Source organism: Rhinolophus sinicus, linkage group LG03 (assembly GCF_036562045.2).
Source record: "Rhinolophus sinicus isolate RSC01 linkage group LG03, ASM3656204v1, whole genome shotgun sequence".
Classification (NCBI taxonomy): domain Eukaryota; kingdom Metazoa; phylum Chordata; class Mammalia; order Chiroptera; family Rhinolophidae; genus Rhinolophus; species Rhinolophus sinicus.
In genome coordinates this window covers 111679511-111702953 of record NC_133753.1, presented here as the reverse complement: position 1 = coordinate 111702953, position 23443 = coordinate 111679511, and the positions used below count along the sequence as shown (strand labels likewise).

Genomic DNA, 23443 nt, shown 5'->3' with positions numbered 1-23443 from the left:
CACTTTTTATATTTTTTGGCTCATGGTTTCTGTATGACAAAGTCAGTGTGAACCACAACCACAAACCATACATGACATGGATTTGGGATTCAAATTTCTCTGGGATGTCTTCCTTGCCACCCATTTCCTGCATTCTGGTGATAACTCTGAGTTGGTGGGTCATGTGTTTGCCGCCATTTTTCCCAACTGAAAAACCTCTTCCTAGCTCAAGGTTACAGGCGACGGAAGGATGGCCCCATCCCAGCGCCTTACTACACACACGGCCTGCAAGGTGTGATACCTTTCCTAGCTGACCATTATAACTCCAAGGTTTGTGTCTGCTCACAATACCCTTGCTGCTGGCTACATTTCCACTCCTATTCAAGATTACACACTTGCTTTGAGTTCCCACTGCATTTTTAATATTGAGGTATTTTACTTTCTTGCTTTGGAGCTTTGTATGTGTAGTTTTAGATCTGCAGTATATTTTTCTGTGTTATCCTATGACTTGAGTGGAAATGGTATCTTCCCAAATCAATCCAATCTGTCATGTTGATCAACAGCCTAGATTGACATTTTTAAAAAACTCACTAGGTAATTCTTATAGACACTAAAGTTTGGATATCATATATAAAAGTTCAACAATCACTGCATTTAGGAATTCGATACTTTTTTTTCACCACTGCGTCTCCCATTCACACACACACACACACACACACACACACACACACACACAGCCAATTGCTCACATTCAATTTTGCTTGCTAAATATCATTATCTTCCCACTACTCCGCAGTTCACTTGTACCACTGAAATCCTTTCATAACTGAAATCCCCATATCTAAACTTTCTCCCTTAAAATTCTACCCACCTCATACTATCACAGTGATCTTTCTATAGCATGCATTTGTTTAAGCCTAAAATTCTCCCATTCCCTACATGATAAAGTCCAAACTTTCTAGAACCCTATAAAAAATCACCCATGATCTAGCCTTTATCCCTCCTGCTTTTTATCTCAATGTCTTGAACTTGATCCTGTGAGGTATCCTGCATAGACAATGTTTATGAACTTCAGTCTTATGCATACTGAAATGACCTTATTCCTATACCCCTTTCTTCCTAAACTACTTAACTCCTATTCTGGTTTCAAGATTCTGCTCAGACAATATCTCCTTGAGGAAACCTTCTTTGACGCTCCACGTAGTGCTAAGGGCCGTTCCTCTCTGCTCCCCGAGGATCCTATACATTCTGTGCCATAAAATGTTATCCTGAAAATTTATATCTGTCTCTCTCACCAGACAAGGACTTCCAAAGAGAAAGAACTGTGCTTTATCTTTGTATTCCCAGCACCTGGCTCAGAGGCTGGTAATATCCTGTTTCCCCAAAAATAAGACCTAGCCAGACCATCAGCTCTAATGTGTCTTTTGGAACAAAAATTAATATAAGACCTGCCCTTATATATATTATATTATATTATATTATATTATATTATATTATATTATATTATATTATATTAAAGACCTGGTCTTATATTACAGTAAAATAAGATCAGGTTTTATATTAATTTTTGCTCCAAAAGACGCACTAGAGCTGATGGTCCAGCTATGTCTTATTTTCAGGGAAACACCGTAGTAGATAACGTCTGCTTAACTGAACTATATTGTTGAGACTCTCAGAAAACTAGCTCTCTCTAATGAGCTGGATTCTCTCTTAAATTTTTATCTGCTTTGGAATGTTTAACCTGGTCAGAAAAACATGTCCTTAAAAGTCTTAGACCAAAAAATTTTTCAGTAGATTATGTGCTTGGAAAACTGGGATGAGTCCAATAGAAACGTTCAACCCTTGTTGATATGCTCATTTGGCTCTCCCAATGTGAAATACCTCTTCTAGCATAATGCCTTAACTAATTCACAGATTTCCTCCTATCTACTCTATCATAGAAGACAGTAATAACAATCCTATTGAAAAATGAAGAGATTGAAAAAGGTAATAGAGAAGCAATTAGATATGATAACTCCTCTTGTTAAAAATATGCACAGTGTGACTCCAGTTTTAGGTAGAAAAAATAATTAGAAACAATACAAATGATCAAAAACTGGTTAGTAACTATATTCCACAATAAATCTTTTCAGATGACTTAAGAGTCTTCCTTTTGATATAGAATACCTGGGAGCACTTTCAGGTTCCATAGATTTTTATTTTCCCCCTGGACAAACAATTAGGCTAGCCAGCAAAGCCTTTTGAAATATTTTATGCCACAAAAATAATGTTTCTTTTTCTTTTCTGCTGTGTGTGTGTGTGTGTGTGTGTGTGTGTGTGTGTGTGTGTGTGAAGTGCACACAGGGATTAGCAAGGATTTGAAACATTTAAAAAGCATAAGTTACTTTTTTAAAAAACATCTTGGTACTTTTAAACAAAACAAAACAAACATTTCCTTGACGTATCCTTTTCATTGTCTTTGTTCCCCATCTCACTTTGAACATTTGAGGCTCAAAACATTTAATCAGCGTGAGTTAATTTATCCATATGAAAACCCTGAGATGGTGTTAAAGATTCCATTTGTCATTAGAGAAAGTGAACATCAAGGCTCTTGCCTCAGATTTCTGTGTTGTTGACAATGTAGGGAACAGGACTTAGAATTGTCCTGCTAGATTTCTTTGAAGCTTATGAAAGTCATTGAAATAACGTTGAACAATGCAATGAATGTGAAAAGAGGTATGGGAATTTTTCTTAGCTGTTGTGACCTGCGAAGAGTTCCAAGGGAGTTGGGGGTAGGAAATAAGAATCAGAAGGACTGATGTTTTTCTCTGAGTAAGAGGTCAGAGGAGTGCTGGAGCTTTGAATGGCTTGGAGTAGTGGTGGTCAGTGAGCAGTGATACTTGGATCACTATCTCTTCAGATTTGCCCTAAAAAAGAAAGCTGAGGTACTCCAGGAATTCTTTACCTGTACTGCCATGCCATATGATTTCTAAAACCTGAGATTCCTTTGCTCCAACTAATTCTTTTCTTCCTATGGTTGAAATTGGCCATCTATGAAAAAAACCAAAATGCAGACATGTTACCTGGACCCACCACGATGGAAACCTCCCCCATCTGCCACTTTCTAGGGTTGCTGTGTCCGTACTTCCCCACTCACACTCTTGCCCACCTATGTGCCCACAGGACACTCACACTGCCTCTGAGGCCAGCACCTGCATCTTGTCTGTAGAAACTCCTCCACTGCACCTTTACACATATGCACATCAGAACGAACCAGAAAGTTTAAAAAACAAATTACCAGTCCCACACTCAAACCCTCCCAAATCCTGCTTGAGCAGGACTGGAAAGAAGCTGAAGCTGATGCATGCTTTAAAAAATGATAGGCAAAAAAAAAAATAAAAAATGATAGGCAGATGTCAAAGCACAAAACAGGAGAGGAAGCCTCAACAGCCTGGTTTTAAAAGGGTAGATTGAAGGAAGAAAGGCTCATCACTGAATTAACTTTTCTGATAATAATAGTCTTTGTGCTTGTTTTCTAACAACCACTGGATATCCATCAAAATTTACCTATTTCTTAGGCCGTAGAATTTTTGAGTTATGTCTCCTTGTTGACGCCGGGCCTGTTTGTCTGCCAGCAGGATTTTTGTATTTCCTCTTGACAGTAATATAGACCTTTCCTTTGCTAAAAGAAAAAGAAAGAAAGAAAGAAAGAAAGAAAGAAAGAAAGAAAGAAAGAAAGAAAGAAAGAAAGAAAGAAAGAAAGAAAGAAAGAAAGAAAGAAAAGAAAAGGAAAAAAATAAAAAAAGAGAAAGAACTGCCAGACATAAAAGGAATGGCTAATTTAGAAGTCTGTTGTAGAAAATGTCTTACCAAAATTATTTGGTAATGAGATCTGAGAGCTTCCAAATGTCTTCCCACTTGGTTGACAACAAAAACAAAAAAGTAAACATTTTTAGGTAATGAAAATGCAATTTATAATTAAAAGATGAAAAGTTTCAGTTCATCTAGGAAAGGCAAGTATTGTAATTGTTGTACTGCTATGATCATTATTTCAAGAAATGTTTACTGCAACAATAGCCAAGAGGTGGAAGCAACCCATGTGTTCATGAATGAAAGAATGAATGGACAAACAAAATGTGATATATACATACAATGGAATATTACTGAACCTTTAAAAGGAAGGATTTTCTGACACATGCTAACCATTGGATGAAACTTGAGGACATGCTAAGTCAAAAAGCCAATAAAAAAAAGAAAAATATTTCAGATTTTTTGGTTAGACACCCAAGAGAGGGATTGCTGGGTCATATGGTAATTCTATTCTTAATTTTTTGAGGAAACCTCCACACTGCCTTCCACAGAGGCTGCACCAGTCTGCATTCCCACCAACAGTATATGGGGGTTCCTTTTTTTCCACAGCCTCTCCAACACTTGTCACTATTTGTCTTATTGATGATAGCCATTCTGACTGGGGTGAGGTGATATCTCATTGTGGTTTTTATTTGCATTTCTCCAATGATTAGCGATGTTGAGCATTTTTTCATGTGTCTATTGACCATTTGTATGTCCTCTTTGGAGAAATGTCTCTTCAGGTCCTCTGCCCATTTTTCAATTGGGTTGTTTGTTCTTTTGTTGTTGAGTTGTATGAGTTCCTTATATATTTTGGATTTTTGCCCCTTATCAGAGGCATTGTTTGCAAAAATCTTCTCCCATTCGGTTGGTTGCCTCTTTATTTGTCAATGGTTTCTTTTGCTGTGCAAGACATGGAAACAACCAAAATGTCCTTTGATAGATGAATGGATAAAGAAGTTGTGGTGTATATACACAACGGAATACTATTCTGCCGTGAGAAAAGATGAAATAGTAACATTTGTGACAACATGAATAGATCTTGAAATTATAATGCTAAGCGAAATAGACAGAAAAAGTCGAGAACCATATGATTTCATTGACATGTGGTATATAAAACTGAAAACAACAAAAGAACAAGAGAAACAAATGAAGAAACAAAAACTCATAGGCACAGACAATAGTTTAGTGGTTACCAGAGGGTAAAGGAAGTGGGGTGGTAGATGAGGGTAAAAGGGATTAAACATATGGTGATAGAAGGAGAACTGACTCTGGGTGGTGAATATACAATGTGATATATAGATGATGTATTACAGAATTGTACACCTGAAACCAATGTAACTTTACTAACAATTGTCACCCCAGTAAACTTTAATACAAAAAAAAAAAAAGACAAACACTGTATGATTCCACTTAATGAGGTACTAGAGTAGTCAGATTCATAGAAACAGAAAGTAGAAAACGGGATAAAGGTGAGTTATCTAATAGATATAGAGCCTCAGTTTTCCAAGATAAGAAAGTTCTAGAGATTGGTTGTACCATGATGTACATATACTTAACACTACTGAACTGTATACTTAGAAATGGTTATGCTGGCAAATATTCATGCCATATATATATATATATATATATATATATATATATATATATATGCACAATTAAAAAGAAAAAGAAAATGCCTTCCTGTTGAAAAGCCAAGTGCAGTGAATTTATGACTCAGTAATCGACGTTTTCAGCTTAGCTAGTTCACAATAAGTTGAAATCAGAGCAAGTGCAAGTCAGTTTTGACTTTGACACATTGTATTTGAGAAAAATTAGGGAGCTTATTATTCATCTATTCATTCTTCTAGATTGTCAAAAAGTATTCATTTGTTGTGCATCTCCTGAGCTTGAGTTTCACAGAACCTTGAATGGGTATGGCTCATTCTTATGTAGAGGGAATCAGGTTGAGTCCAGGGTGTCCCAGGTATGTGTTTCTGGGGACCAGACATTTCCAGATCTGGGTGGTCTCCTATCAGGCCAATAGTTCCCACTATTACTAAGGATGCCCTAGTAGTTTGAGTCTAAAGCAGAACTGATCAAATATGGCTCCTATGGGTTTTCTGGGTCACGACCAGAATAAGCAACTCACCATTTGTCAGCGTTGGGATGGCTTCAGCCTATTTCTGATGAATAACTCATCTGATTATCCCTAAATCTTACAATCTCAGACTCTGGGAAGTTGTGACACCACAAATCGCTAGCAAAAGATGAGGCAAGAGGCATTAAGACCAGTGCACATGTTCCCCTCCCTCCCCGTTATCCTTGCATATCTTAGAGACCAGGGCGTGTTGATGAGAACAGCCTTTAAGGTCTACCAGGTAGGACTTTTGAAATCTACTTAAAGATTCCTGTTTGGGAGTTCAGATTTATGCGTTATCTTTTCACTGCTGGATTTTTTAAATGCAATTAGAGAAAGCACACCTTGCTAGAGCATGAAATAAGAGACAGATTCTTACTCTAACAAAACAAAGTAACAATTCGTATTTGATACCTTGTTTTGTAGCAAGGACATTTGTCTAGACTTGTTAAAATATGCAATCTGAAACTTGCTAATATTTACATAGCAAAAGTTCACATCATCACCACACCTTTTCCTCCCTCTCTGACTCTTGGCATGCTATTACAAGTGACAAATGCTTCTTTTATTGAATTCTGCGCTTGCATCTCCATCATGCATGCACATAACCTGATTCACATACAGTATCAGATTCCCAAATTAAACTTTTGTTCTAAGGACTATTGAAAATAAATCCAGATATCCTTGTCTCTCCACCTATGAAATGTGGCTTCATGGCATGAACAAGACAGCTTCTCTAAATCACGGAGAAGGACAAGACAAAAATTTCACTGAAGTTATAGCTGGAATGTTGAGTATGAGGAATAAAACTAGATTTAGTTGCAAATATTGCTTAATGTTCAGACCATTTCCCCAGACGCTAAACTACCTCCACAGAGCAGGACTCACACCTTTTAGTACAGAAGTTTTCAGGTGTGGTAAACCACCGCCATTTCTACCATCATCTTTAAAGATTTACGATGTACTTTACATCTCCATTACAAAATAGTCACGGGAATGTAAAGTATAGCATAGGGAATATAGTCAATAATATTGTAATAACTATGTATGGTGTCAGGTGGGTATTAGACTTATCAGGGGGAATCATTTGGTAAGTTATATAAATGTCTAACCACTATACATTTCAGCTGTACATAAACCTGAAACCAATATAATATTGAAAGTCAACTGTAATTGAAAATAATTTTTTTTTAATTAAAACAAAAAACAACAGGCTTTTGGTATATGTTGCCTCGGTACTTAAGGACGGAACTGTAGGAAAACCCTGGTGGAGAAATTAAGCTAATAATTGTCAGATTGTAAGATTTTAGCTAAGAAAAGCAAAGGATGATTTTGTTGCAGTATTGGAAACATGACTGTCTTGTCATCAAATGGACACAGACTATAATGTCACCAATACTAGATAAAATGTCATATATCACACATGCATCATCAGTGCACATTCATAAGGAGGAATGAATGTGAACAAAATTAGGGAGGGAGTTACAAAATGTCTTTGCAATTAGACCCCCAAAGTACAGAAGTTCTTGGGCAAATGAATTTTAAGGTAGTTCAGTTTTGATCATTGGGTTTTAACTATAGTAGTGAAGTCTGTAGGTTTCTAATTTAGTTGAATATCAACTGCTTTCTTTGCTTTGTACCTATAGCATCTTGAGAAACTTGGTTTTCCCAACTGAAAGCCAAGACACAGTCTTATTGGCAGCTGTTGTCCCCTCTTAGTCTTTTTGTACAATATGATTTCTTCTTTATTACAGCGGATACCTGAGAAGGAACTGAGAAGAGGAAAATCAAGAAAAGAGAACTTTTAGGGTAGCAATAACAACTGAATTATTAAATATCATCTGACGTTCTAGATAAAACTATTTGGTCTCAGCATATGGAGACCATATATCACTGATTCTATAACCTGCTAGTACTAGATGCTTGTGACTTCCCACCTTTTACTTCATTAACTTACTCTATCCACTTGAATTTATATTGCCCAATTAGTTTAACATGTAAGTGAATCTTCCTTTTCAAGTAAGAGTCAAAAAGGCAGATCACATCGTCAGCTAGGAGTAAAGTTCGATGCTTTAATTTCTGATGGTTTCTCCCTATGCATTTCACTGTTCTTAGTCAAATTAACTGTCAAACGTTGCTTGCAATGAACCCAGCTAGAAATTTTTAATTTCTTAGGGGAAAATTTGACTTGATATTCTTGACCTTTATGAAACTACTTTTGTTTCCAGGCATATACCAGATCAAAGCAATTAAAAAATTAAAGAATTGACAAATTACTGATGTAATTGCAGCTTACAATATTCAGCTAACAGATATTACTGTAAAGCCCTATGCTCAATAATTCATTGCCAAGAACCACTGGCTCAGAAGTTCTACTTATAAAGAATAAAGATCCTAAAACAATAATGGCAGTAACAATACAAACTAATATGCCACTCGGCAATTTACAAAATATCCACCCATATATTCACCCTCTTAATTTTTAACACCGTAAATATTTTTTTATATGAGATTAGGTCCATTTCACTTTAGACTTAGAAATTTCTGCTGTAAAGTTGTTTCAACTCTGCATTAAGAAAGCGGCAGTTTTTATAAACATTGTATTTCATGGGAACATAACACATATTACAGAAAACTTTCCACTTCCTCTGCTTTCTCTAATTTATCTCATACACTGTCTACTTCAGGCTAAATGAGAATCATTTCTCTTCTTACGATCATTTTCCTTTTCTCTGCTTAGATTTCTTTATCATTTATTAAGTGGTTTTAAGGCCGGCTCTTATACTCACTGAGCCTATATCCCCTTTAATCTCCCTGTTTTTAGGGCAGAGCGGAGCGTCTGAAGGAGAGTGACATTTACTGGGAAACCTAACTGGGAAAGTTAGGTTTTCTTAACCACTAGAAAACCCTTCAAGGTGGTGTAAGCAACTTGGTGCTTCAGAGAATCTCAGTTTTCCAGTTCTCAAACACATGCCTTTGCTTTTTGATTCAAGATAAGTCACAGATGGCCAATAGCTGCCAGTTTCCTCCCAGAAGGCAGCCTCAGTCAAGTTCACAAGGAGTGATGGGCACAAAAGAAAAACAAACAATATCCGCCCAATTATAAAGTTCTTGTGAAGGAAAAGCTCATTATTTTCTATGATCATGTTACAGGAGCTTAGCAGCACTTTTACGAGGCAGATATGGGAATTCTTTCTTGCCACCTGTATATTCTGTCCTCTCTGGTTTCTGTTTTCTTCTGCCTACGTCACTTCTGGCTGTTTGCCAGTGACACGAACACTTGTCGAGGTGGGGCTGAGAAACTGAAATTGCTTCATATACAGCTTTAGCCCTTTGGGCTCTCTCTATCCCCCAGGGAGGATTGGAGTGCAAAACAGCTTCCTATTAGGCTATTAGGTGTGACAATGCACTTCTTTCCCAGTTCTCAGGGTGTGATTTGAGATTGTAAGACCAAAAAATACATTTGGCTTTAGCAGGAACTGACTACATTTTCATTTCAGAAGCCCTATTGAACCCTCGGTTTTGTTCTGTGCTGTGCTGTGTGTTCTGTGCCAATCATATGAAAACTTATTTATTGCACTGTAAGTCCTTCCTTTCTTGAAAATCTCGGTTGTCAGCCTGATTCATGTTTACTGGATGAGAATGATGAGGCAGAGTTACACTCACTCACAAAAGAGCATACAAGCAGTGTCCCTTAATCTCAGAAATGGGCTCGTTTGACTGAGCACCGATACTCTAAAGCTATATGAAGGCAAGTTGGCTGGTAAACATTGATCCAGCTTATTTCTTTGAACTTGGCAGGATCTCAATTACCTAAAGACTCTTCATTCTTTCCAATGTAACCCCAGTATGCACTATATAGAGTAACCTGAGGCCAGTCCTTGGTTCTCTGTGTGAAGAAAGCTTTAAGGAAAGGCTGCCTGCCTAAATAACTACTGTTTTTGACATCAGGGTCTTAGACCTCAGGGATCTTAGCTACTGCTCCAGGTTCCAATCATGTATCCGTACCACTGCCCTTCAGCTCTGACGGTCAAGGAAAAACATGATATAGTGGAAAAAAACCCAGTGAGATGGGGAGTCGGGAAAACCTGGCTTTGAGTCCCACTTCTTGCAGTTTTATTAGCTGTGACTTTGAGCAACTCATCAATGTAGGTGAAGGAGTGTGAAGCCAGGTGCAGCCCAGGGTGATAGAATCCCCAAATCAAGGGTCTGCCACCGAGAAGGAAGGAACACACAGGCACATATTAGCCATCCCTGGACTTTTAAAATACTCTCTAGGATAGTATAAATATAAAACAAGAGATGCGAAACTGATTTTTTAAGCCAAGTTGTATTCAAATGCTATGATCAGTTGTATCCGGTTCATTGTTACTGATGGTCTATTAGAAGGGAAATGAAAGGAGAAACGTGCTTCTACCTTCTGTATTCAAACCAAATTCTCTTGTGCGTTATTGGTAGCATTCTCCGTGGGCCTCTGGAGATAAAACCCATTTTTTTTCTGTATGTTCTCTAAGTGAATGAAGGAGGGCTGACGGGTGCAGATTTTAGACAAAGTGGGAAGAAGCCATGTGCTGGCAGTCCCAAGACAGAGATGGCCCAGGAAGCAAAAGGTAGGACCTTAGAATGCTTCTCACATCATTCCAGGTAGGCAGCCAAGCGCTTTGCCTAGGCATCGGGCCAGCTCTGGCAGGAGGTTGGGTTAAGGCGATTTGCGTGTCTGTTTTTAGGACATTCAGTTGGTCTACCCATACCAAACGAAGAGGACATCAGTGCAGTCATGCAGAGAACTTAATTTAGGGAGAAAAAGAGGAGGAAGAGGAAAAGGAGGAGGGGGAAGAGATGGAAGGGGAAGAAGACAAATTGCTTGCTTTCCATGAAGTACAATTTTTATTTTCTGTAAAGTGTGACAAAGACATCTTTAGAAAAAATACTTTAGTGTTTTGGTGGAGGGTTGAGAGTTTCCCTGGTGTGTTTCAAGGAATCATAATAACAAGAACAGAAACGCATATCTACTACATTGCAAACATTGTCCTGGGTACTGTCATTTATGTGTCATGTCATTTAACCCCACAAGCTCTATGACATGAGATCTAGGGTCTGGAATGTCCTGTGCGTGACCCAATTTCTCAGGGCCAATAACTGACACAGCCTAGCCTTAGAATCTGAGGCTATGATTCAAAGTATGCGGAAAGACCAAGAAATTTTAAACAGTGCTGGCAACGCTGTGTTGAAATTCTTCTATAAATAGTTCCTTGATTATTTCTAATTCCCATTGACTTGGTATAAATGCAAGCTATTCAGCAATGTGATACAGATAGATGTTTCCTTTTCAAAATATTGTACAAATACATGATTTCCTCCTTCTGTCTACCATGTAGGAGAAGTAGGAAAAGAGCAAGGTAATAGGAATTTACCTCTAAGCTATAAAGCTTTCCTATCTTTGCAGTAATCACCAAGGGGAACTCCTAGTTACTAAGGAGACCATAACAGACTCCATTAGATTCAAGTACAACACTTTGGTTGCTGGGCTAGTGAATGTCAAAAAAGCAAAGGAAAATATTATCATTGTTGAAACCATTTGATGTCTATGACTAATAAAAAACATGTTGGCAAACTGAATTTTTAGAACTGCCCAATGGACTTGGTTAGAGCTATGAATTAATAGCACACAACAGATCTGTCTGAAGAAGAAGAAGAAAAAAACAGAGATGTTAAACTATTTTAAAATTTATCTGAATAACCAAAAGGATCCAACAGAAACCTTAGGCAACCACTCTAGGTCCTTTATTCAATTTTAAAAATTTAAATTTCCCCTCCCCTTTCCCTTATAGCTAAATAATAAAGTTTATACCTTTTGAATCACATTAGCCTTGAATTCTAAGGGAACTCCAGGCCTTCTTGGCCTTCTTATCTGATATCTCACAAATACCAGAATTATCCTTAAAGAATCCCTGGCAAACTGTACCCACCTTAGATACAATGAGACCTGAGGTGTCCATTCATGCATGTACTGTTCCCCTTAGGGGCTGGAGGAAGCCAGAGGCTGGAGGAAAGACTTGGGGGTAAGCCAGACTTCCCATTACCTCTTGACCCCGGTCCCAGAGGTTACAATGGGCCTGCCTGAAGGTGTTCACACGGTCTCTGCTTGGTCATTCCCAGCGCAGGAGGCCTTTGCCAGGACCTGTCCTATCTGGTTATGTGTGGCTGCTGCTCTGATTGTTGGGGACTGCTTTCTCGTGCTGCGCCAAAATCTGCTTCTTTGTATTTGCTACCCATTGTTCTCAATGATATCTCTAGAACAAAGCTGTTTGACTTAACTTCCTCTCTTCTGGAATTAGTCCCTTGGATAACTGAAGGCAACTGTCACGACTCCCCTGTATACTGTCTTCTCCAAACAAAATATTCTCAGTTTCTTTCACAGACAATAAGGCAAATACACAACTATCATAACAATATAATAAGACACAGAACATACAATCATCATAAGACAAAGAAGAAAAGGTGGTTTGGAAATTAGGGTATGTTTTAAATGAGTTCATTTATTTTTTAATTTAAAATCTGAAATATTTAACTGATAGTGAGAAGCACCATCTTTCCACTGAGTTCCTGCCCTCTATCCATCAAGTCATCCTGTCAAAACATAAAGGTAACTTGATAAGACTTCTTCTTAGTCACACCTTTCCAGCAACTTGTGGTCATCCATCAATTCTCACCAAATCACATTTATTTGTTTGCTTTGGTATATTTACTATCAATGCCTACTTTGAGAAAAGTTTCTAGAGAAGTATTTATCTGCATATGAATAGTTGTGACATGATTACAAAATTTGAATACCATCTATTAAGAATTAAAGAAGGAGGGGACAGAGGAGAAGACAATGTGATGACAGAAGCAGAGATTGGCACGATGTGCTTTGCAGATGAAGGAGGAGCCACCAGCCAAGGAATCTAGGCAGCCACTAGAAGAGTTTAAACCAGGCAGTGGCAGGACACATTGGTCCTTCCCTCCTCCAGGCAACAAGCATCGGGCCAGCCTCCGCCTCACACGGGGCGCAAGGTCGTGGGCCTGCCAATGGCTAGCAGCTCCGTCCCTACCTGGATGGACAAGTTCCACTCAAGATGGGAAGAAGCATGGTGCTTATGTCAACCTTGGGGCCAAATAGCACTTTCCAATCCTATTTTGTTAGAAATAAATTTCATATTTTGATCCCCCCCCACCAAACGAAAATGAACTAAAGGAGGGGCAATGTAAGAAAACTAAATCTTTAGTTCTTCCTCTTCCCGATATTTTATCATGAAAAATTCCAAACATACAAAAAAGTTGAAATAATTTTATAGTAAACACCCCCAAACGTAATAACTGGATAGTATAATTAACATTCTGCTATCTTCAATTTATCACATATCTATCAGTATCCATCAACCCGTCTTACCTTTTTACACATATCAGTGTATGTTGCATTCATCAGTACACCTCATCCCTAACACTTGAGCACACATATCAGTATCCATTCTTTTTTGATACTATTAATTAGTCCTCTGTTCTGAATCCTTCTTGCTATTCTTTTCCTCGTTCCCTCCACTTTCTCAATTTTTACTTCCGTACCCTTCCTCCCACTTTTGGTCCTCAAAGTTCTAAGTGGCAAGAGGAAAGTGTGAAACATCTGAGCCTGCGGCAGTCTTGAAGTAGCATCAGGAAAGGCCAGTGATGACCACGCAAGCCCTCACAGCTGTTACCATCGCAGGCCTGGGATGGACGACGTCCTCATGAACGAGCTGATGCAATTCAATTTACAAGAGAGGGAGGTATAGATTAGCATGACACCTTAATAATTTACTATGAGAAACACAGCTATCAAATACCCAGGCAGGTGCATTTCTTGATCAGCTCAGTCACTCCTTGAGCTAATCTACACGACAAGGACAAATCGTGAAGGGTTTTGGTGAATAGCGACTCAGAGGAGGGAATTATTAGGTTGGTGCAAAAGTAATTGTGGTTTAAAATGTTAAAAATTGCAAACACCGCAATTACTTTAGCACCAACTAACAGAAGATCTTAGTGGCATGAAGCAGAGACCTTATCAACGTTGATGTTTCAACAGCTGGCCAGCACAGGGCCAGACAGACATCGAAGAGGTGCTTCATAATTAGCACAATGATTAAATGCGTGTGTGACTACTACCTACCACTGTAGTAGAACTGCCACACAAGCCAGGTATTCAGGTTATGGCTCAGGACACGTCTTGCCCCGACTGTGCTCGGTGAACCCTGCCAAATGCCAGCCCTCCAACTCCCTTTAAGGAAGTTCCATGACTACTACCATTCTCCTTTGAATAATGCATTCTCTTTTTGCTGTATGGCTGTCATTAATTACCCTTTTGTGAAGTCCTAATCTTCCCACCTTGGTCTGGAAGATAACCTGTTTTTCAAATGGGAAGTCTGTGGCTATCTAATCCCATCTTTGATAACCTGAGTCCACTGGCTTTATTGTGGTAAAAAGGGGAGTGATTCCCTACTGCCCAACTGTACTCCTTTCAAAGACCAGAGAACACCATCTTCCCTGATGAGTGAAAACCATTCCTTTCCCTATCTTGAGATTTATGTCTGATAGGAAATATTAGTGATTTATTTTCTGGGCTTCCTAATTACCAACTCACAAAGACTTGGCAAGGTGAGCTATTCAGTGGGAAGGCAGCGACACACAAGTGACAGTGACACCCTTTTCACAATAGACAATTCCACAGTTGCAGATAAATCCAATTTTGACAAATCAAATTCATTTTGAAATCCATAAAAGGAGCCCTCTAGCTATAAAGTCTCAAGGTGAATCCTTTGGATATGTAACAACTTCTTAATGTGGTTCTTTCAAAGGTTTAGATGTCATAAATCAGATTATTTTACACCGTTTTCCTAACAGAGATACTGTAGTAAATATCCGCAAACAGCAGCATTCTATGGTAGCATCTCATCCTTTAGAATTTATTTGAATGCAACCCATTATGGTGTGAGGGTAAAAAATGATGCAGAATCGAGGCTCTGACTATTTCATGAGTCTACTTACAGATTGGGGGAAAAGATCAGAAACTTTTAGGCATTGGCACCCAGTGGGAAAATGCCAACTGCCAACATGAGTTTTTCTCTAATTGCCTCTATGATAAGCAACCAAAACACAAGTTTCAGATCCAGATAAAAACCCTTCAAGAGGGTAAAAGATACCATGATGCAGAGAGCAGGCTTTGATTGTCAGGGACTCAAATGCTCTGACAGGAGCACACACACTCCGTTTCACAGGCTTCAGACAGGACTCGATCTAGAAAACTGGAGCATTTCATCTAAGCTGGGCTTCAAAGGCCATATTTGTTCACACATCATTAGTCTTTTTATTCCTTGGATGCATCTGTCTCTACTGACAGAAACTCTTATTTTTTTCAAGAAACTAATGCACAAAAGGAAACTGAAAAAGCTCCAAACTGATTTGGCAACAGCTAAGCAGGAGGCGGCCATCACAGTCCTGGAACTCAATGAGGAGATAAAGACTCTACGTGACGGAAAGCCAGCCCCTAGAGGTCAGTATTACCACGTGACAGTTGTACTGGCCTATGGTCCTGGGTGATGTACACAGTTTTATTGGCAACAGAGCAGACAGCAAGGCGACCGTGCCCGGCAGCATACTGGCCCAGCAGCATTCTGACCTGGTCTGACCTCCATGCTGCATGAATGGAGTCAGCACGCGAGTTACTAACTGTAGGCTGGGTTCACTTTCACCGTAAGAGAGGCAGAGAATGAATGAATAAGTTGTTCTTTAAAGGAAAGTCTCTGAAGCTAAAGAGCTGGACTGAAATAGATCTGATAAGTGTCCTTGTACAAGCTGGGTGGCAGTGAGGGAAGGGCAGGGCTTATGAAGGAAGCCCCAAGGCCCCCAGGGATGGGGCTGTGCAGGGCAGCAGGGAGAGGAGCTTGTCTGAAAGTGCAGACAGGCTTATTGACTGAGACAGGCACAAGGAAGGAAGAAATGCGTATTTTAACGATAGACAAATGAGCCAGAAACAAGCACGGGAGGCTAGCGAGGATAACATCTGGGTGGATCAGAAAAATTTTAATAGCCACTTTGGTTTGGATTTTTCAGTCTTCTCTAAGAGACTATAAACACTGGAGAGAGAAAAACAAACAAACAAACAACAACAAAAAAACCCCACCTCAGACTGTCACCATTAGCAATAATATGGGTTAACATTTAATACTATGTGCTTAGGCCTTCGCTAAGTACTGCACGTATATTTAAGTCTCAGAAGTAAGTGCATTTATGCAGAGGCTTAGAGATGCCAATCACCTTGCCCCAGGTTTGCGGCCTGTGAGTGACACCCGGGCAGGCAGCCTCCAGACAGAAATTTACCCTCCCCCTGGTGCCTGGGCAGTTCTCACATAGTCAGGCTGTCCCGGCTCTGCAGCGGTGATATCAAACCACCTTCTTCCGCCTGGTGGATCTCTTGCAAAACTGTGGTTCCCTGGGATAAATGTCTTCCTTTGATGTGGGGCACTCTTGTAAAGCCAGGAACATGCCATTGTTCTTACTCCAGCTTCCTTGATTACTCATAAGTAATTCTGGAAAAAGAGGACTGTGGAAATAAATGGAGGAGGAGGAACAGACGGTGTGGTGGCTTCAGAAAGGGAGACACTCCCATCCTGACCACATGGTAAATCTTTTCATATGAGTTTGGTTTTAATTTTCAGTTGTGAAGAGCACTTTCCCGGGGAGGAAATGGCATGTAACAGTCACCTTGAAACATGCTGAAGGTCAATTTTGTTTTCTCTTTCCATGTAACAAAATAAAGATAGTTTATGAATTTGCTTTTACTGCCAGGAAACCTAAAAGAATAAAATCCATTAGAGAATATTATCCATTTAAAGATCTTTATTCTAAAGCATCATAGCCAGATTTCAAATCGGTTGCATAATAAGCTGATAGTGATGGCACAGCACATTGGAGAAAGTTCTCCAGCTCACTTGAGAGAACCTTTCAATTTCTCCACTGTATTTTTAATCTAATAGAAAAAAAGATATTATTGCAAGGTATCTAATTCTCATTACTCTTATTAAAAAAATGTAATATCATTTGCTAATGACAATTTTGTCCCTTTGGTATACTGATAGATCAAAATTAAAAATAATACTGAGGTACCAGGACTCTAATGGTTTGGGAGAGAATAGAAAATATTAAATCCCACCTTTCCCTCTTTGCCCATTTTTTCTCTATATTTCTGTTTAAAAAACAAACAAGTATAGATTAAAAAAACAAAAACAAACAAACAACAACAAAAAAACCCTAATGTGTTATGAACAGACATAAATTTAAATAAAGCCAGGTTTTCCAAGGTCAATTATAGTTGAAAACAGTGACTCCCTTTTGGACCTACATGTGGCTTCTCTTATTTGGTGGAGAAACTGTGTCAGTAGACTGACATATAGGACTCAGGCCTTAAGTCAAATATTTGTACATTCTTACTCTCCCATGGGTCCCATGCAACCTCACCCTGAATTCAATAGCCTGGGAGACTGTCATGGCCATTGTGGGCGCAGAGTAATATTAGCTCTCTTTCTCAGAGACTTTGTCACCTTGCCCCTCCTTGACTTGAAAGTCAAGTCTGAAAAGATGTCAGTAACTTTAACACACAAAGACCCCCATTTAACCACAGAACAATTAGGGTTGACCCACCTCCCACACACATTCCTCCACCAGAAAAACCACCCCTCTCTTTCTAACTTGTGTCCTTTTATAAAATGTTTGTTTTCAGTTCTCAAACATTTGTTTACAGATGACAGATGCCCCAGTCATAATAGCTTAAGGAGAAAGGGTGATTTATTGGCACAAGTATAAACAAACTAAGAAAGGGCATGCCATTAGTCTTGGAGTCCGGTGGATTCAGGGTATCACATATCACTCTGTGTCTCTCATCTCTGCTTCTCTCTGCATTGAGACTTCATTCTTTCAAGCAGGATGTCAGAAGAGACTGGAAACATGGCCAAAAGCAGCTATGGGCTGCCCTCTTTATCTGTCCTCCAGAAAAGAAAGGAAGCATTTTCCCATCAGCTCCAGTGAGAAAAAGTACATGAAAGAAGCCTGTCCTGGCTTGGATAGTCTACATGAGCCAATCCTTGTGGCCAGGGGGAGGGTGCTACAGTTGCACAAGTTTCAGTCAAGGGGGGGGTAAAGGGAAATAAGGCTGGAGAAGAAGAATGTTCTGACTGGTAGCTCCCACCAGAAGCAACGCCGGATTGGGAGAAAAGCACTTCCTTAAAGGAAGGTATAGCCCATTACTGGAAAGAAAGTGAAGGATAAAACCAACATGTCTAGTACACTCTCAGCTAGTGGTCAAGTTAAAATACAGCGGATGCTTAATGAGTCATCCATTCATGAATATTTGTACTTTTAAAGTAAATTTTTCTTGGATTTACTTCTTCATAATCCAAGAAATAAATGTTCAATGGTATAATTTCAGATCCCAGAATATAGTGAGAGTGAACCACTTTGAGAAAGGATTTCCCTTCCAGCCTCCATCAAGTGATATCATAGTCACCTACTCTGAAGGCCCGCCTTATTATTGAGATAGGTTAACTAGCATGTCACTAGGTAGACAGAGATGTCCCTGGTGGAATAAACAAAGACAGCCATATCCTACAACCAGGTTTTGAAATCACTTCTTTACTCCAGGACAAAATGTAACAACACCTTGAGGTTAATCATAAAATTCCTTTTGGCCTGACAAACGGAGCCTATCTGATAGATAAGAGTGGGTTATGTTGCTAATTCCTTCAGGATGGACAAGCAGAACAAACCTGATAGACAAATTTCATTAGAAGGTGCCAGCTCCCCTTCCCCAAACAGGCAAGGGAAGGTATAAAAGTAAGAGCTTCTGCCTCAGTCACTGGGCACCCCCATTCAGGACCCTCTCCCGCTTGGGAGCTCTGACCCTTTGCTTTCAATAAACTCTCCTCTTTTTAAAACTCTTTGCCTCTCCTGGGTCCGTGTGTTTCCATTCTTTGGTCTCATGAGACATGATGTCGGCACTCACTTAAAAGTCCGCTACATCATTTGGGGACTCACAGCGACATAGTCCTACTTCATTGTGACAATTGAAGTGGCAAAAGGGGGAAAAAGTGTTGGCTCTAAATAACACGTCAACTGGATTAACATAAAGCTACTTCTCTGCTGTAGTTACAAATCGATGCCTACAGTTCTAACCAGCAGATGACTGAGATATTTCCAAATAAATTTTACCCAAATGTGCAATTTTTTTTTTCTTGTTTGGTTCATTTTCTAAGTAAGGCTATTCAGTCTTCTGATCAGAAGGAAGTTCTAGAATATTAGGAATACTTTTAAATACTTTCATAACATTGATGAAACAGTGAGCTACCAAACTTTTTTTTTCACATAAGCACAATAAACTATTTCATTGGCTATGTACTTAAATTACTTCCAAGGAAATACATGATTTAAGTCAATGGAAAGTTCAACTGAAAAGAAAAACACCTTTATTATAAAACTGACACAGCAGGAAACTTACTTACAGCCTGAGTGTTGTTTGTTGATTTTATTTTGTACAAATAATCACAGCCCAGGGCAGATTCCTTCCCTCATTTCCACAGTTTGTACCTGAAGTCCTTACAGCTTTATTTACTAGCAGATTCAATGAAATGCCTATTGTACCCCTTCAAAGCTTGAGACCATCTTTTGATAAACCTTAGTACGCAGGAACTGCAGGTTAAATTTCAAAACAATCTTTGCTTCCTTTGGCTTACGAGGACAAAGTTACTTTGCAGAAGACCTTACTGACTAAGTCCCTTTGTTGGTGCATAAGCATGGAGTCTCTTGCCGCAATGAAAGCTCCTGTTGGACCAGAACATCAGGGACAGGTTTACAGATTTCCAGCTCGCAGAATTCCAGTAGCAGAATGCACACATCCGGATTTTATTTTATTTTATTTTAAATCATTTCCCTTAATATGCACAGCTAGTATACCAAATAAGGCACCTAACCCGAACACGCAGGTTCCCATGGTCCCAGGGAAAGCCCACAGGACAACTTTGAAGTCATTTCTGTTTTACTCCCGTTAAGAAGACATTCCCAGGTAATGCAGGTACAACCTGGGGCAGGCTTACCCAGGACTCAATGTCTGATTAGAGCCAGCCATATTTGAGAGGAGGCTTGTATAATAATAGGATTGACATCAGTAAACTTCAGTGACACAAGACCTTTTTTAAACATTATCCCATGAATTTTAAGAATCAGACTGCTGCTGTCCTATATTCTTAAGAAAGTCAGGAGAGACATCTCTTTGCCAATACCCCAAAGCCAATTCTAATCAACATTTTCAAGAGTATCTTTTATCAAGATGTTCACCCCCAGGCACTCAGCCCAGACTTTCTCTCCCTCTTTTTATCTCTCCTCCTGCAGACTTCCTCAAGATTAAAGCTCCCATTGCAGCCAGGTGTTAAGAAAACAGGGATTTGAGGGTGATGAAAATGTTCTAGAATTAGACAGTGACATTGGTTCCTTAACATTGTTAATACAGTAAAACTACTGAACTGTACACTTTAAAATTATTAACATGGTGAATTTTATGTGCTGTGAATTTTATCTCAATTAGGAAAAAAAGGTTATTAAAACAATATTCTCACTAAGATGTAATGACTAACACCCTGTCAAGCGTAAGTGTATTTTAATGAGAGTGCTTTGGGCCTAAATAAAATCTTGACTTGGTGGAATTCCAAGCATTTAGAGAGAGAGGTCATATTAATATTTATTGGAGTAAGGCCAGTCTTAAATAGTTGTGCATTTGTGTCTAGGTTGTTTGGACAATGCCATCCTTTCCTTTTCTACTTTCTCTTAGCCCAGCTCTTTGAAAGGCTTCTATTCCCCACACCAGGAACCAATCACTTGACCGACAGTTCTACACACAGCACCTTTCTCCACTAAACACAGATATTTATTTTGCCAGTCTACCTAGAGTTGCCTAAGAAAGGAACAAGGAAGGCCCTGGGATCTCACTGTTTCAACTGCTGGTCTTTTGTCAAAAAGCACTTGCTCACCACCCATGTCTTCTGCATGAGGCTCAGTCGGATATTTAGTCAGGACACAAGCGGACAGCCTGTACTCCTGCTGCTGCCAAGAGTGTTATCGCCTTGACAGAAAGTGACAAGAAGTTTAGGAAAACAAAAGGTGGAGATTCCCCAACACACACACACACACACACACACACTCTACCATCCCAACATCTGCAGAAAAGGGTTTTCTTTGAACCATTCACTGAATCCTCAGAGACAGAAACTATTTCAAGATGGGATATTTTACATTTAAATCAATAAACACCAGCAATTAACAATAAGGAAAATGAGAGAAGATAGGAGTGATAACCTCAAAGTGTGCTTTTTAAGTATAACAAGTCCCTAAGGGATTTTAATATTTACCTCATAGAAATAGCACATTTTTATCTTTATAATCTCTAGGTCTCACTCAGAGATTGCCTGTCAGATGGTCTTATCCTTTGTCCACTGAAGTCTTCCTGCAATAGAGATGCTTTCTGAAACAGAACCCCAAAGTCAAAGGCTTCTCACTGATTTTAGAAGTTCCCTCAAAAAAAAGTGAAACTTAGGGTTTTATTGCATGAAGATCCCAGGAAATGTTATTATTCAATATATACAAATTTAAGGGGTTCTAGTTTTCAAAAGAACATTCTAGAGACCTCTAGATCTAAAACCTACTCATGTAAAAACCAGGCATTGCTCCAGACTTTGTTAGTTACAAGTGACAGAAACCAAAATAAAACCAGTTTGAGCAGAAAAGAAATTAAGTAGCTCCTGAGGCTGGCAAGAAGGCTGAGCACAGAGTTTCTGGATTGTTCATTTGACTCTATCCCTATGGGCCCCATCTGAGCTACTGCTGCTGGCACAGATCTGGAGAGACCCCCTGGCTGCCCGGGTTCAGTCACAGTGAACATCTGTGTCTGCCGGCCCACAGCCACTTCCCTCTTCTTTTGGTACCAGAAGCATGATTTTCTTCTGGGGAAGGACTCCTCTCCCATTCTCTTCTGTCATATGGAACTGTCAATCATAGTGTCCCTTTCCCCCTTAACCCAGAGGAAGGCTTGTGACTAGTGGCGCCAATCACAGTTGCTCTTTTTCAGGAAGTTGAATATTGAGCTGAGTTGAGTGAAGCAGGGCAGAGAAAGACTAGAGTTGATTCATCCTGGAGGTTGGGACCTGGTCCCTGAAGAAACTGTCTGTTAGCTTTTGATATCTCTATGCCTAAGGCTGCCTTCATGAGGTCTGGTTGTTAAGCTTTTCTTCAACACGGAGAGCTACTTTATGTCCTTCCAATAAGCTTTTTTTAAATAATACTTGCAACCAAAGAACCTTAATTTGTACCCAGCTCCAGTGACTAGAACTTCTTTCTCATAGGACCTATACAGAAATCTCAGGGAAGGAATTTGATAGACGCTACTTATATCACATTCTTACCCATGGATCAATCCATCACTGTGGACAAGGCAATGGGATGTTATCATGGCCCACACCTGAGTCATACGCCAGAGGTCAAGGGCTATGGAAAGTGATCAGATAAAAGAAGATGGGAACACTTTCTGGATGGAAGACAAAAAATACCTCTCATTGTCCCCTTTAATCTATTTCAGTTAAACCTTATAAACTTAGAGAAGACAGCCATGAGCTGAAGATCCATTTTATCTTGTCAGGAAAGGATGGAATTTCTCTGCTTTCTCTCCCTATCATTTTCAAACTGCATATTCAGGCCCTTCCTGTGCAAAAGGTCTGGAAATCTACTTATTTATAATTAACAAAAGGTAAGAAGATCCATTCTAAAATTTTTGGTTGGGGTCCAGTATTTGCTAGCTACACCAGCTGTGGGAATTCAATGAGGTCAAGGTCCCCTGCCTCCTTTGTTTGTAAGACTAATTTTGGAATTATAGGATTATCAGGAAATGGTATTCCCTTCCTTCTGTCCATCCCTAAGGAATGGTTGTTTTGTTTTTTGTTTTTTTTTAAAAAAAAGTCTCCTGGCTTCTGTATCCAGAGAGGTTAGATGAAAGGGCAAAGCACCAGCTGAATGTCAGACAAGGCACGTGGGAACTGGAGTTTGATCAATTTCAAAGGTTTCCTCCTTACCCATGGAGATGGCTACCATCACCAGAAGAGCAATGTGCTGTTTGGGAATGCTATTAAACAACCCGGGCTAGAGCCGAGAAGGAAAATGCTTCCTTCCAGGAAATTTGCAGAGAAGGAGCAAGCCCTCCTCTATGAAACATCGGCAGATGCACATTTATTTGTGAACATAAGATGAATTGGAGAATTTGGGGGTGCAAATAACGGTCCAACAGCTGTCAATACACATGCAGCTATTCCTGGGACAGACCTCTTGCGCCAAAGTAGAAAAAGTGAATGATGCTCTCTCCTGTATTCCCCCAAAAACCTCAATATTATTTTATTTAATGACTCAGTGCTTCCT

The 23443-nt window shown here is 39.4% G+C and overlaps 1 protein-coding gene across 1 annotated transcript in view; it reads left to right on the top strand.

Annotated features, from left to right (window-relative positions):
• CCDC192 (coiled-coil domain containing 192) overlaps positions 1–23443 on the top strand; it is a 180664-nt gene that overhangs the window by 109699 nt on the left and 47522 nt on the right. Inside the window, 1 exon segment of the mRNA XM_074329196.1 lies at positions 15359–15491. Within this exon segment, the coding sequence (XP_074185297.1) occupies positions 15359–15491 (133 nt within the window).